This window comes from Siniperca chuatsi, linkage group LG2 (assembly GCF_020085105.1).
Source record: "Siniperca chuatsi isolate FFG_IHB_CAS linkage group LG2, ASM2008510v1, whole genome shotgun sequence".
Taxonomy (NCBI): Eukaryota; Metazoa; Chordata; class Actinopteri; order Centrarchiformes; family Sinipercidae; genus Siniperca; species Siniperca chuatsi.
The window spans coordinates 677,501-691,612 of record NC_058043.1 but is presented as its reverse complement, the minus strand read 5'-3'; the positions used below and the strand labels follow the sequence as shown (position 1 = coordinate 691,612).

General features: G+C 46.2%; 2 protein-coding genes across 5 annotated transcripts in view; one reads left to right on the top strand and one right to left on the bottom strand.

Moving 5' to 3' along the window:
• The window catches only part of LOC122886146 (E3 ubiquitin-protein ligase RNF123), a 152,807-nt gene that overhangs the window by 42,490 nt on the left and 96,205 nt on the right, over nucleotides 1–14,112 (bottom strand). The gene's annotated exons all lie outside the window — the stretch shown is intronic.
• amigo3 (adhesion molecule with Ig-like domain 3) lies at nucleotides 6,492–11,437 on the top strand. The gene has a single exon (XM_044218231.1). The coding sequence runs from the start codon at nucleotides 8,470–8,472 to the stop codon at nucleotides 10,129–10,131; it is 1,662 nt and encodes a 553-aa protein (XP_044074166.1). The 5' UTR covers nucleotides 6,492–8,469; the 3' UTR covers nucleotides 10,132–11,437.

The window sequence follows — 14,112 nt, the reverse complement described above, 5'->3', positions numbered from 1 at the left end:
TATATACTGTATATAGCTGTGGTAATGAGCAGGTGACTAAAATGTGACTACAACAATATGTTTTACATCAAAATGCTTCATTTCCACTGGTCATCTCAAGAGTCTCGTATCAGATCAAATCCAGATGAGATTTCTTTCACATCTCTGCGTCTCTGTTGGTCCCAAATCTGACTACAGGCTTTGTTTTCTGGGCTGCGTGTAAATCAGGTCGGTCCTCCTCCAGTCCAGAAGGAGGTGCTGATGCACCTGATGCTGTCCGGTAACTGACAGAAACACCAGAAGAAGAACTTTGGCACTTTAGCAGTTTAGTTACCACAATAACAGTTTAGCAGCGAGCTAACAGCTATCCATAAGCTAACACAACAAACACTGAACTACGAGTTTAACTTAGAGTTTCATCGTGTTCACGGCTCTCCCTCACCCACACAGATCAGTCAGCGGTCGAACTGATCAGGGATCAGATGTATTTGACTGTGTAGAAATGTTGGTTTGTCCTTGCTGCTTTAACGAGACGGAGAACAAACGGCTCATTTCAGCAGGATTTTAGTGAAAGTTTAGCTGCAGACTGTGGCTGCATTAACAACATCAGACAGTCGGAGGACCGTTCACTGACGTAGTTACACTGTGGGAGGAGGAAAGATTACAGATGTGTCATGGAGTGACGTATGCATTTACACCTTTTCAACATCTGGCTGGAACGCGTCTCAAACGTCCTCCAGAGGTGGTTTAAACAATCAGATTCAATCCGTTTTGGATGGTACTTGATTGGTACTTCACACTTATTTTATCTTATACTTATACCCACCTGGTACTTGTTTTTATAGTGTAGTGTATTATATTGTTTGCTAGTACTTTCTCCTGTGTGCACTGACGTAAAGGCGAGCTGCTGTAACAAAGAGTTTCCCTTCGGAGATCAATAAAGTATTTCTGATTCTGATGCATTTACACTGTTTAGAGATCAGATATCTGATCCACACGAGACGCATGAAGTGACTCAGTGTAACTCGGTCAAAAAGGAATCCAGGTGCCACACCGACACTGCTGATATCCACCGCAGACAGAAAACTTAAACCCGACAGGAACATGTGGTCTGCTGGTGTCAGAGAGATTTTCTGTTGTCAGTCAGTAAACGTTGTGACAGCAGTGATCAGCATTAGTGTTGCCCAGCAGCAGGTAAAAGGGCCAAAGCAACTCTGCAGAGGACAACGCCTCCCATCACTCCGCGGCGTCACCACAGGACCTTTTTCTTGGAACCGAACCGGAAGAAAATCGAAGAAATACTGCCCTTTTCTACTTTCACGACTCAGCGTGCTTCCTTTTCCACGGTCAGTCACACTCAATCTCACAGCGCACGACCGTCACGATACAGAACCTTTCACTTCCTCTTCTCGCCTTTCACCTGTCTGTCTTTACCTGTCTCTTCTTGTTCTGACCCGTGTGAAACCCATCACTCCCTCTCCCTTTCTCTGTCCGATCCATCCAGCGTTCAATCACTGGTACTAATCAACCCCAATCCCGTTCAGCTCTCCCTGCAGCGCCACTCAATCCAACCTCTCTGCATCAATCTTTTATAGCGGGGCTTTCCACGACTCCCACTCTCTCTCTCCCTTCTGTCTGTTCTCATGACTGATACTGTAACTCTGCGCTCTCCCTCCCTATTTTTAGACTCTTCTTAGTGCTGACCTGCTACGAAGCAAGCAGTGGTGCTTTTACTCCACCAAATTTCAGGAGGAAACTTTTTCCTCCCCTGCATTTATCTCAGTTACTTTACAGACTTGAAATAAAACATATGACGACGCGCTGTTACAGATCAAACTCCCCTGCAGTTTATAATGGAGTTAAAACTAGCTCCACCTCGACCGACTGCAACAATAAACTGATACTAGGCTAGGTTTGAATGCATTTTTGAATTTGTGATGGAGCTCAGGCATTTTGAGAGCTGCTGCATGTGATGTACTGTGAGCTGTACGAGGAGGCTCAGCATCCTGTGATGTGCTTGGAGGTTGTAGCTAAGGAGACAAAAAGAGGTTTATCTCACACACACACACACACACACACACACACACACACACACGCTGTTAGGCAAAGTGTCTCCTCCCGCCCACCATCACTCTCAGCTTCAGCACCAGCGAAAGGAGAATATACGCATGTCATTAGCAAACGACTGTATATTATCATGTGGGGTTACAGTGAAACACCCGTTCAGGACTGGAACTTCCGCTGTGTGGGAGTCAGTCCCGGATGCTACTACATCAGAGTTTAGGCTAACGTTAGCGGCTCTGTCCTGCTCTTTCTTTGGTTTGGGGAAGTTTACACTCCGGCCAGACACATCAGTTATTCCTCTTCGCAGTGAAACTTAAAAATACAAACATCGAAGCATAAATCTAACCGCTGATGCTAGTCCAAGTATGTTTTTCCTTCCAAGGGTGATATATCATGATGTCATGACCTGGGACCTGTCAGCTTTAGCCTCAGTCTGTTAGCATGATACCATGACCTGGGACCTGTTAGCTTTAGCCTCAGTCTGTTAGCATGATATCATGACCTGGGACCTGTTAGCTTTAGCCTCAGTCTGTTAGCATGATATCATGACCTGGGACCTGTTAGCTTTAGCCTCAGTCTGTTAGCATGATACCATGACCTGGGACCTGTTAGCTTTAGCCTCAGTCTGTTAGCATGATATCATGACCTGGGACCTGTTAGCTTTAGCCTCAGTCTGTTAGCATGATACCATGACCTGGGACCTGTTAGCTTTAGCCTCAGTCTGTTAGCATGATATCATGACCTGGGACCTTTTCAAGTGAACCCAGCCTCTCGCCCAGGGTCAGCTGGGATCGTCTCCAGCCCCCTGCGACCCGCTAAAGGATAAGCGGGTACAGCTCATGGACGAGTGGATGAAATTAATTTTATATTGTGAAGTCTTTGCATGGAAACATTTATTTGCTCCTCAGCTGCTGATAGGTCAACTGTGTCCTTCGCAGGAGGAATCCAGACGGAGCGGCGTGGAAACACGATGACATTTTCCAGCAAAGTCTACTCTGACCTTATCATTACAGCAGCCATGACACTTCACAGTGAGAGACTCTGCCCATGTATCCCTCCTTTCCCTCTTCTCTCTCGTCGGGCTCCACAATGCAACAAAAGAATGATCAGCGGCCTGATTTTATCCAAACGAAGGGAAAAGGGACCAAAGACCGATGAAAAGAACATGTTGTGATAGAAATCAGCGTAAAGAGGAGCAGCGTGAGTCACAGCGTACGGGATGGAAAATGTCACCGCCTGTGTCTTTGTCAAAAGGCCTGTGTTTCAAGTCAACACGAGTCCATTGTGTTCCCTCTTTAATTATAAACCAACAAAAGGCCAAATCATTTATAATGACGAGGCAAATTATTCAAGGGGCAAGTGAAAATAACTTAATGAACAGTAAAGAAACAGGCAGTTGGATAAAGTACAGTGGAATGTGTAAGAAACGACAACAGACGGCCGTTCCAACCGGACGATGGACGACAGACTCAGAGTATTAATCCATCTGACTGGTAGTTAGTCATCGTAAGGTTAAGATGATCGTAAAATCCATCTCACGAAGCTTCTTAAGCTTCAGACATAATCCTCCAACGCTTTGTAACTAAAGACGCGCTCAGAAACGGCGGCACGGTGACGAGCGACGCCTCGCCGCTGCAGAGCCGGAGCTACGGGGTTTTACCGGGTCTATATTTTCATCATGGACGCTCTTTGTGAAGTGACGTTTGACGTTAAATAAGTGATACTGTATCAGTTAGAAAATAAAACTAACGCAGGCCCAGCACCTCTCCTAACGAAGCACCGACACTTAAAAAAAAAATTAATGATTGCAAACTTATGAACGTTTTTCCTCTTCATGTCGCCGTTTTAAGAATAACTTTGAGTTTAAACGCAGCTTGTGATACATTACAGCGCTAATAACCGCCGTCGAACAACATCCTCGTCTTCTTGTGTAGAGAGACGAGAGAGAGTGTGTGTCTCTGATCTTAATCCCCTGTGACAGGAGATCGGCATGAAACACACACTGTGACCAACACACACACACACACACACACTCTCACAAACACACACACACACACTTAAAAAAGGAAACTTCAATGCTGACACCCAACAAATATATCTCAGTCACACAGGGACATGCCTGTAAACAGGGCTTCAGTTATTAACATATTAAGACATTACACACACACACACACACACACACACACACACACACACACACACACACACACACACAGAATCACCGTCTCCAGTTCAGCAGGTGATGAACCGATGCCTGGCGAACTGTTTTCCGGGCTCTGATCAGCTGACTGGCTGAGTCATTGAGGTGAGTCAGAGCGCGGTAATGATGTCACGAGGAGTTGAACTGTAAACTGTCGGAACAATAACCCGAACAACGCGTCGGTAACAGCTGCAGGAACCTGTTCCGGCAGGTGTCAGCAGCCAATAAAACAGCTCGGTCTCTAGACGAGTTTAAGAAACTCACTTAACTTCTGGAAAGTTTTCACGTCACATCTTTGTTTAGGGCTGAGTGAAGATATCACTGTAAACCGTTAGAACGCCATTTCGCAGACTAAACAACGAAGAACGCCGGCTTTATAAGAACAAGCAGCCGCCGCTTCTCTCCTCTCTGCTACACCTGCGCAGGGCTGGCAGGGAAACTCCACTGACCGCAGCGTCACGTCATTTAGGACGCCTCGAGCACCTTACAGACAGAAGTCAGGGAACAGCGGTTGCCTTTTTCTGGAGAGCTAACGAGCACAGACACAGCCGTTGTGTCGGGCGACGCCTCGAGAGGCGAATATTTTGATTCTGAATCTCCGTTAAACAGCAACTGAACACAAAGGGGCTCCTCAGAAACGTATGCTCAGGGTCCGCGATGCTAACAAGCCTTCGGACGCACACGAACCAGCAGCTCCGTAGCTCTTTCTAACGCTCCAACAGGCACGTTGTGCACAGAAACGAGCTAAATACGTCGCACGGATTTCTGCAATATGTCGGCATCGATGGGTTTGTCCCTGCAAACCTTCTGAGACGGAAGAAAATGTGAATCTGTGAGAATGTGCAGCACGAGCTGCTAAAGAGGATTTTAATAAACTACACCCGCGTCTCAGCCTCCATCCAGAACCTGCATAACTAAAGGTTACACAAAGGTTATAAAGAATAATTATGCAAACAAGGTATGTCGGGATATTTATACACACAACACAAGTATTCGTGTGTGTGTGTGTGTGTTTGGTACACAGTGTGTGACACGGACAGCTGACGGAGAGAAACACAATAGAGGGACTGGACACGGACCTGCAGCCAGGTGAGACTTCACGACCCTCCCCAACTGTTTAAAGAGGCAAAACATAAAGTAATCTAATTTAAACCTGAATATATTTATGGAATAAATATTATAACACAACTTTATCTGACACATTTAACTTTATCTGAACTTTGTTACGATAGAGGCGTCCGTTGGTAGAGATATTATTTCATCAGTAATATCCACGTGGTTGTGTTTTTCCTGTTGTTAGACTGTGAGGTGAAAGCAGCGACAGGATTGTAAAGCAAAGCCAGCCTTTATTACCTTTGTCAGTACAGAACGACATCATATTAATTCCTAAATTTGTGGAACAACTTGAAGCCTCGTGGCTGGCTGCACGTCGACCGCTCCATGAATAATACTTTGTCCAGTGTGCAGCTTTCTGACGGGATGAAGGCTCTAAAGAAGAAGAATCGTTTAAGATGTATTGTTTGGGATTATGATTTTGAGATTTAAAACATTGGGCGGGCGTAAGCAGCCCGTACATTTATGTCTGAGACAGTCTGCCTGTCCTCCGGTCCCGATACCAAACCAGCGGTCAGGCGTCCCCCATCAAACCAGAAACTATTCTACCTGCCCGAGTCCAAACCAGTCTGCAGCCATGCTAGCAGCTCTGCAAGGCTGTACACTCTGGTGCTTTCAGCTAAATGCTAACATGTTTAGCAGGTATAATGTTCACCATCTTAGCTTAGCGTGTTAGCATGCTAACATTAGCTGGTTAGCAGTAAACACAGAGTGCAGCTGAGGCTGATGGGAGCGTCAGCAGCTCTGCAGGTATTTGATCAGAAACCAAAGTGTCGGACACGTTAACATGTCGACCTGATGGTGGCGCTAGAGGGAAAGTCAGAGGATCATCATTTCAGTCTGGACCAAGTGGTGGACCGACTGACTGAGTACCATTCATAGAGCCACGATGCTAACATGGCTAAATAGACAAGACATGCAAGATAAGAATGGTCTCCAAATAGCATATTGCAGTTTACTTATCAAGAATACGGAGGTAAGAATGATGTCCTGTAATCTATAAACAAGAGACAGAGAGACAGACAGAAAGACAGACAGAGAGACAGACAGAGAGACAGACAGAGAGAGACAGAGAGAGAGACAGAGAGAGAGACAAAGAGACAGAGACAGAGAGACAGACAGAGACAGACAGAGAGAGACAGAGAGAGAGACAGAGAGACAGACAGAGAGAGAGACAGAGAGAGAGACGTGGTGATGAAAACAACAAAGTGAGAGCCTGAAACAGAAAGAGGCAGAAAGCGAGCGAAGCAGTAAAACGAGGAGAACAGGAGGAAGAAACGAGGAGGAGGAGGGTCTGAGACGGGTGGAGGACGCTGAGGGGAGGGGAGGGGGATTAGAGCAGAGAGGAGGAGCTGGGAAAGCACCAGAAGACACAGCTCACAACTGAGCCGAGAGCGAGTCGTAAAGAGACGGCAGGCAGCACACAGCTCAGCCTCCGTCACTCACATCTGGATCCATCACTCACATCTGGAGAGGACTCACTGCAACTTCTCTCTGTGTGCTTCCTTCTTTTTCTGAGGAAGAGGAAGAGGAGGACGAGCTCACAGCTGCATGTTTCATGTTTGGGATTTCACAGAAAGCGAAGCGAGATTTCTCTTCTGCATGAAGCCTTTTGAAAATCTCTCATCCTCCCACTGCTGAAAAAAAAAAAAAAAAAAAAAGGACTGGCTCTGCAGAAATTAGCCGGAGGAGAAAGACACAGCGAGCGACAGAGCGGTGTGGATGAGAGTGTGAAACCTCTCCGCGGTCGCCGCTGCAGCTGCCTGCCAGTGAAGTGAAGTGGACTGGATGCTGACTTCTTTGAAAATCTGATCCGAGACTCGGGGCGGGCTGTGGGCGGCAGACAGCTGGGGCCGTGATTCACAAAACCCGACTTGGCGTGAAAACAAAGGCATGCTACAACTACGACGAGGCTCCTTCATCACGATAGCAGCTACGGAGTGAAGAGGAGAGAAAGCGAGCTCATGTGGGAAACTTGAGCCTTGGTCTGTTTACTTCGCTGGAAAATGACTTTAATGGCCACTTGAAGCTCGAAGGAGGAATCAGAAGGGTTAAAACAAGACGACTCTGATAAGTCATCAACAAAATCAGGATCTAACGATCAGGAAGGACTTCCGTCTGTCGGAGGTACGACGGTGCAGTTATGGGCTAAACGGATCGTGGAGAGGTGAGAGGAAGTCATGCTGAACGCTCTGCACAGCTGGTTTTACGATGTTTTCTCTGGAGGGAATAAAACGGACTTCAAAGGAGAATATTTTAATACCACAACATACCTGCACCTCCTCTTTTTCCACTTTTCTGGACACCCGGGTGACATTTAAAGCAACTAAACTTTGACTGTGCTCATTCACATTGTTTTATCCATCACTATCTACCTTCTCTTTTAACCTAAATATCTCTGCACGAGCAAGCAGAGTTGGATTTTGTTCCACCTTCGTACTTCCAGCCTGCTAACCACAGAGTACAGAATTAGTTTACACCGGCACACCTGGACCTGGACCTCAGAAACTGTGCCCTTTTTTTAATGTAGCCACCTCTCTTTTTTCCCCTGTTTGCCCTCTCCAGATGGCTGCCATGTTGGCAGGTGGATGCAGATGCAATCACCTCATTCAACATTAACCGGGTTTGACAAAATAAACGGATCACGCTGGAGCACGAGCTGGACGCATAAATGAAACCCAGTGAGCATGCATTACAGTGGCATTTTGTTTGTGCCCTGTAGCTTAAACGCAACAAAGCAAATAAGCTTTCTGTCTTAGATGTGTCTTGAAAATCATAAGAGGGATTTAAACATTTACACTGGCATATTTGTCTGTGGCAGGAACATTAGCAAAGGAGAAAAGACTTCATATGTAAAGGGACTGTAACGAGATAAAGATGAAAAACAAGCATGTTCAGTCTCGTTTGTTAGTTTGTCAGGAGTCCATTTATGTGTTAAATTACGTCAAAATGAGATGAATCACAGAGCATGAAGGATGTGAAAAATACATTTAAAAAGCATTTACACCGGCTGTTCTAAAGTGGAGAAAGTAACAGAGATATAAACTGGGTCATAAAGAGAAGTCTATAAACAGATCCCTGGCTGCTGATGCCCACAGTCCGCTGGTGGCATCATGTTGTATGTTGGTGGTAACAGTGGTTTTCTGCAGGGTGTGGTGGCACCGGCAGTTATAGCAGCATCACCGTCACGGTGGTCTGTTGTTGTGTTGTTAGTTTGTCTCCAGCTCCCCCAGCTGAGCCTGGTCCAGGCCACCATCTGCCTGTCTCAGGGCTCCTCCCAGGCGGGCAGATGCCTCTGTGCCTCGGACATCCTCAGCTGCACTGCCGCGGGTCTGGAGCAGGTCCCCAGAGAAATGCCCGTCTTTACTGTCACTCTGGATCTCAGCCATAACCGGATTGTGCAGCTGGAGGGTGGCGACTTTGAAGGACTTTATCGATTGGAGACATTACGGTTAGCGCACAACCTGCTGACTACTATTCACCCGGGGGCATTTCGTAACACCTCTGGGATTCTCCTCCGACACCTGGACCTGTCGTCCAATCAGCTTAGTGTTTTGGAGCAGCATTATTTCCTAGATTTGCCTGGATTGGAGGAACTGCTGCTGTATAACAACCGTATTGTCCACGTGGAGAGCAGAGCTCTGGCCGGACTGAGCAGCCTCCGCAAGGCCTACCTCAGTCATAACCGTCTCACTGACTTCCCCTTCTTTTCCATCCAAGAGCACAGCCACCCTCACCTGTCCATGCTGGACCTGTCCTCAAACCGTCTGCCCAGACTACCCCTGGATGATATATCGAACTTGCCCTTTTCAGTCCAGAGTGGACTCTACCTTCACAACAACTCCCTGGTGTGTGAGTGCTCGATGTACGCTCTGTTCCGGCACTGGGAACAGAGAGGCTTCGCCTCAGTGACAGACTTCAGACAGGAGCACACCTGTCTGGTCTACGGGATACAGAGAGGCACAGTGCGCTTCTTCCAGCATGACCGCTACTTTGAGAAATGCAACATGACTGTGATGAGTGGGCTGCTGAAAGAGCAGGAGCGCTGTGTTTCAGTGAAGGAAGGAAAGGCAGTGCTGCTGCACTGCGTGACCAGTCTTACCGGACAGCATGTGACCTTTCTCTGGGTGTCACCGAATCAAGAGTACGTGGCACCGCCAGGAAACAATGGATCATTAAAGATGTACAGCAATGGTAGCTTGGAGATCGTGGCGGCACGGGTAGAGGATACTGGTATCTACTGGTGTATGGCTCTGGACCAGCAGCGCAATGAAACGCGTGAGGTCAACGTGACCGTGGTGCCGCACCATGACAGCGAGCCTCACGAGTCCTTCAACACCGGATTCACCACCCTGCTGGGCTGTGTGGTGAGCCTGGTGCTGGTCCTCATGTACCTCTACCTGACGCCCTGCCGCTGCCCTCCCTGTCCTAAGGCCTCGACCCCGGCCACGGCCAACCCGAGCCAGGGGAACGAGGGCGGGGCAGGGAGCGCCCAATCCTCCATCCTCACCCCCACCCCGCCGGCGACCACTGAGGGCCCGGGCCGCAAGGTCAGTACCAACAAGCATGTGGTCTTTCTGGAGCCAATCAAAGAGCAGCAGAACGGCAGGCTCAGGGCGGGGCCGGGAGCTGGGGCGGTGCACGGACATTTGGGGCCAGGTTTACTGCTAGGGGCAGAGCAGCACTCAAAGCTCCACAACCAGTCGCAGCAGAGGGCAGGGGAGACAGACTCCATCATGTCCGTGTTCTCCGACACTCCCATCATGTTGCCATAGCAACGGGACTCAGAGGGAGACACAGACTAGCACTATCATCACCTCTCACTCACTTCCTTCCTCCTCTGCTTCTCGGTTACCTCCTCACCACCTCCCACTGCACCCAGCACAAGACCTGAGCAAACCAGTAATCCAATACTGACTAAGAGCTTTTACAATTTCTCTTTTCTTTGCGAGGCTTTGAGGCATTTCAGCTGCCTGATACAACAGATCAAGTGCAATTTTAAGAGATTGAATACTGTTCAATACCAAATTTACATATATTATTGTTTGCCCAGGTCTGCCCACTAAGCCCTACAGCCATGACCCAATGCACTGTGACGGGATGGGCTCAAACAGACTGACAGGGTAGGGACGGTGCTTACAGAAGACACCGGAAAGAGAAAACAGAGACGCAGGGAGGACAGTGCAAGTACAAACCTGTCAGAATGAAAACAGACCAAAAACAGCAAGAACTTGGGGAGAAGCTGCGGATACTGCCTCAAAGTCTGAGCCAGGAAATTGTGTTCAAGTTAAAAAAACAAAGATTGTGGCCACGAAGAGCATGGACTGCTGCTGAAAGTGCACAGGGCTGTCCCTTTAAGCACGGCTTGTACCTTTAATGAACATTTGCTACAGATGCCTTCTTGTTTCGTACAGATAGAGAGAGAAAAACATTTATCTTTTTGTAGAGCTTTTTAGCGTTTCCTTTTCTTTCCAGAGCCGGTGCATCAGTTGATTAGGGCCAAACCAATCTGCATAGTGTAGCTCTGTCACAATGTGAAATGTTTTAGAGTAGACAAGCTAGTGAAGAAGAACAGCTTTTAGCTAAAAATAGAAACTGTTTTAAAGGATAAGGTTTGATTCTGAACTCCCGTCTCCCTCCTCTTCCTCCTCCTCCTCCTCTCCCCTGGAACATGATTACTGTCATCATCAGTCAGAACAGAAGTTCAGGAAAACAAAAGGGAAATAAATAAATAAATAAAAAACCTCTGAAACATCAGTTGAAATTATTTATGCTGGAGAAGAAGTAGCATTGTTTGGTGAGTTCATTCGGAGACAGTGGAACTTTTTTTAAAGGTTTAATCGACGGACTTTTTTATTCACTCTGTCTGACACAATGAATAGGTGACAAAGGAAAGATTTGCCTTTGTGTGGTGAACATACAGCGGGATTGACGGGACAATCAGGGCAGACGTGTTTTTTGTTTTTATTGTCTTCACTGTATTCACTGCATCTTCCCGTCCTCGCACTGCCTCTCTCTCCTTCCTGTCTCTTGTCCTCTCTTTATCTGTGTGTTAATAAACGTCTGTATCTGGACCTTCCAGCTCAATGTCCGCCTTGTTGTTATTGTTACTGAGACACTTATGTTGGTGCATAACAATGTAAAGTGAAGTGTGTGTGTGTGTGTGTGTGTGTGCATGTATCCGCACAGCCACAGTCTCTGCACATTCAGCCGTGACCAGGTGAATAAACTCAGAATAATCAGCTGATCAACAACAACAACTTGACTCTGAATTATCACAACTAATTCTTATGGAAATTCAAATATGATTCATTTTCTTGCCAGCTAACAAAAGGTTCAAACAACAGACTTCACAATGAAGAAGATTTCTCTCAGTAGCACAAAAGTGTTTGGCTGCTGCACACCAGAAGTAGGCTGACAACATGCCGGCTGGATGATCCAGGGAGGATTTCAGATGGTCGTCACAGGAGATCAGCAGGTTCCTGTTCTGAACACGAAATCCAGCAACACGAACGCTCGACATCTTATTCGATTAGTTGTGCTTTTACTTTTGAGGCTGTTAAAATGAATCAAGACATCTGCATTTTCAGTCTGTCTTCAGTTTAATTCGAACTCGTATTCATCGAACATCCAAGAATCTAACGTGAGGTATAAGACACATGTATGATCACATGATTAATCACGTGTGTGATCAGAGCAGCAGCAGCCAATCAGAGACAAGGATTAACTTCCATCTGCTCCATTCTTCATTCTTTAAACAGCCCTTACAGTTTGCTCAGTGATGTGTTGTTCTGCCAAAAAAGGATCGGATTTTTATTTTAAAAAAGTTAATTTTACTTGTGTGAAATCTCCAATATCCCCTGTAGCAAATGAAATTAGCAACAATCTAATATATTTAACAATTTAATAAATCTATAATTATACAAATATGATGAAAACTGGATAAATCACAACATCAACACCTCCCCGTTTGATAATATTACTGCCATTATCACCATCAGCACCTTCACTGCTGTCACCATCATGTGCATCATCACGCACCCACAGCGTCATGGCCGCCACCGGACAACGAGGTAACCGTTACCGTCTCCATTAACGCAATATTTCTCAACACCAATCTCATATTTGTTCGTGCTGTGTGACACCAGAGAAAATCATGAAGCTAGGAAGCAATTTCCTGCCTCACTGAAAGCCTCATCTCAACGCTGTTTACGTCCAGAGCTGCACGTGTAGGTCCCAGCGTATGAATGATAACTGTATTATTACCGAACTTACATCTGGAAATGACAGACTCATCCTATCTAGCATCTGGTTATGCAACATTAGAGTCACCGGGTCTCGTGGTGCGTACGAGTCATTTGATGGAGTTTGTCACCAGGCCACCGTGAAGATCAGTTCAGCAGCGGGAGGCACGTTAGCACGTCAGAACATCACGACGAGCTCATTCTGTGTTTCATAAAACTAATAGACGGCGTCGACACTTAATGACACCCTGCAGGAAATAACGTCGAAAACAAAGAGCTGTTTTCTGTCTCCAGTGACTCAGAGCTACCAGAGCTTCACGATGAGCGACACAAGTCCAGTCAGAGCCGCAAAACAAACAGAGATGAAGATTTATTCGTGTAGCTTTAATTCTGGAAGTGACACTGACAGACTCCTGAAACTGAAGACTCGGCTGTTTTTAACTAGCTTGGATGTTTTTTAAAGGATTCTTTGTGTGTAGTAATAAAACTAAATCATATGTTACTGGTATAACAAAATGGAGGAGTGGTCCGGTTACTGAAGCCCCTTTCTACTGAGCCTTTTCTCTTCTGTTGTGAAAGCTGAGGACGACAGAATAAGACTTTTCCTGAGTTGTTCTGAATCGTAACTTTAAAGCTATGTGCTGACACTGATTCAACCTTTTATTAATGTCGGTAACTACAAACACTAACATGTCTGCTTTTCAGAGCAAATCTGCGAGATAAGTAAACTGCTCATGCTGCTAAGTGCTGTATTTCATATTATTATACAACAATGTACAATTACCAAACTGTCCGCAACGCTCACCGCTCGCCTCGAAAAACGCCTCAAAAATCAATGAATCCTTTAAATTTACGTTACTTAATGTGGTTTATTGAAAATGTCTACAGCGCACTTCCTCAACCACGGGGCCGGGGCCCGCGAGCGGCCCCGAGACGCTTAATTTGACAGGTCAGCTAACCGGGAGGCTGTGGTGAGGCGAAGGCCAGCGATCCGTTCAGCGCCTGCGCCAAAGAAGGTTTCCGCAAATGTGCCTGTTCAGAATTACTCGTGATGTGAATGAATCATAAAACAATCCTGTAATTCTGTTTCGCTTTGATTCCGTGTTCATTCAATATTCAATATATGAACAATACATGTTCCTTGACTGCCAGGACCTATCAATTATATCAATTATATCAATTATATATTAGATTATTAGAATAGATTAACCAAATCATTTGCATCGTTAGTATTATTATTTTAGTTTGAAGGGCCCTGGCCCGTTACAAGGAGAAAAGGTTGAGAACCCCTGATCTACAGCATGTGATCAATTTAATTATTGAACACAGTTGTGTTCTGTGTGTGAGTGTGTGTGTGTGTGTGTGTGTGAGTGTGTGTTGGATCACATCAGTGTATTATTTATCATTGAAGTGTCAATATCGTCACGATGAGGAGTGGGAGGTCAGAGACACGCTGCCACCAGCTATGCTTTCCATTAATTAAAGTGTGTGTGTGTGTGTGTGTGTGTGTGT

Excerpts from the sequence above, each read along its gene's own strand:
- amigo3 (XM_044218231.1), top strand. The coding sequence starts at position 8,470 with ATGTTGTATGTTGGTGGTAACAGTGGTTTTCTGCAGGGTGTGGTGGCA.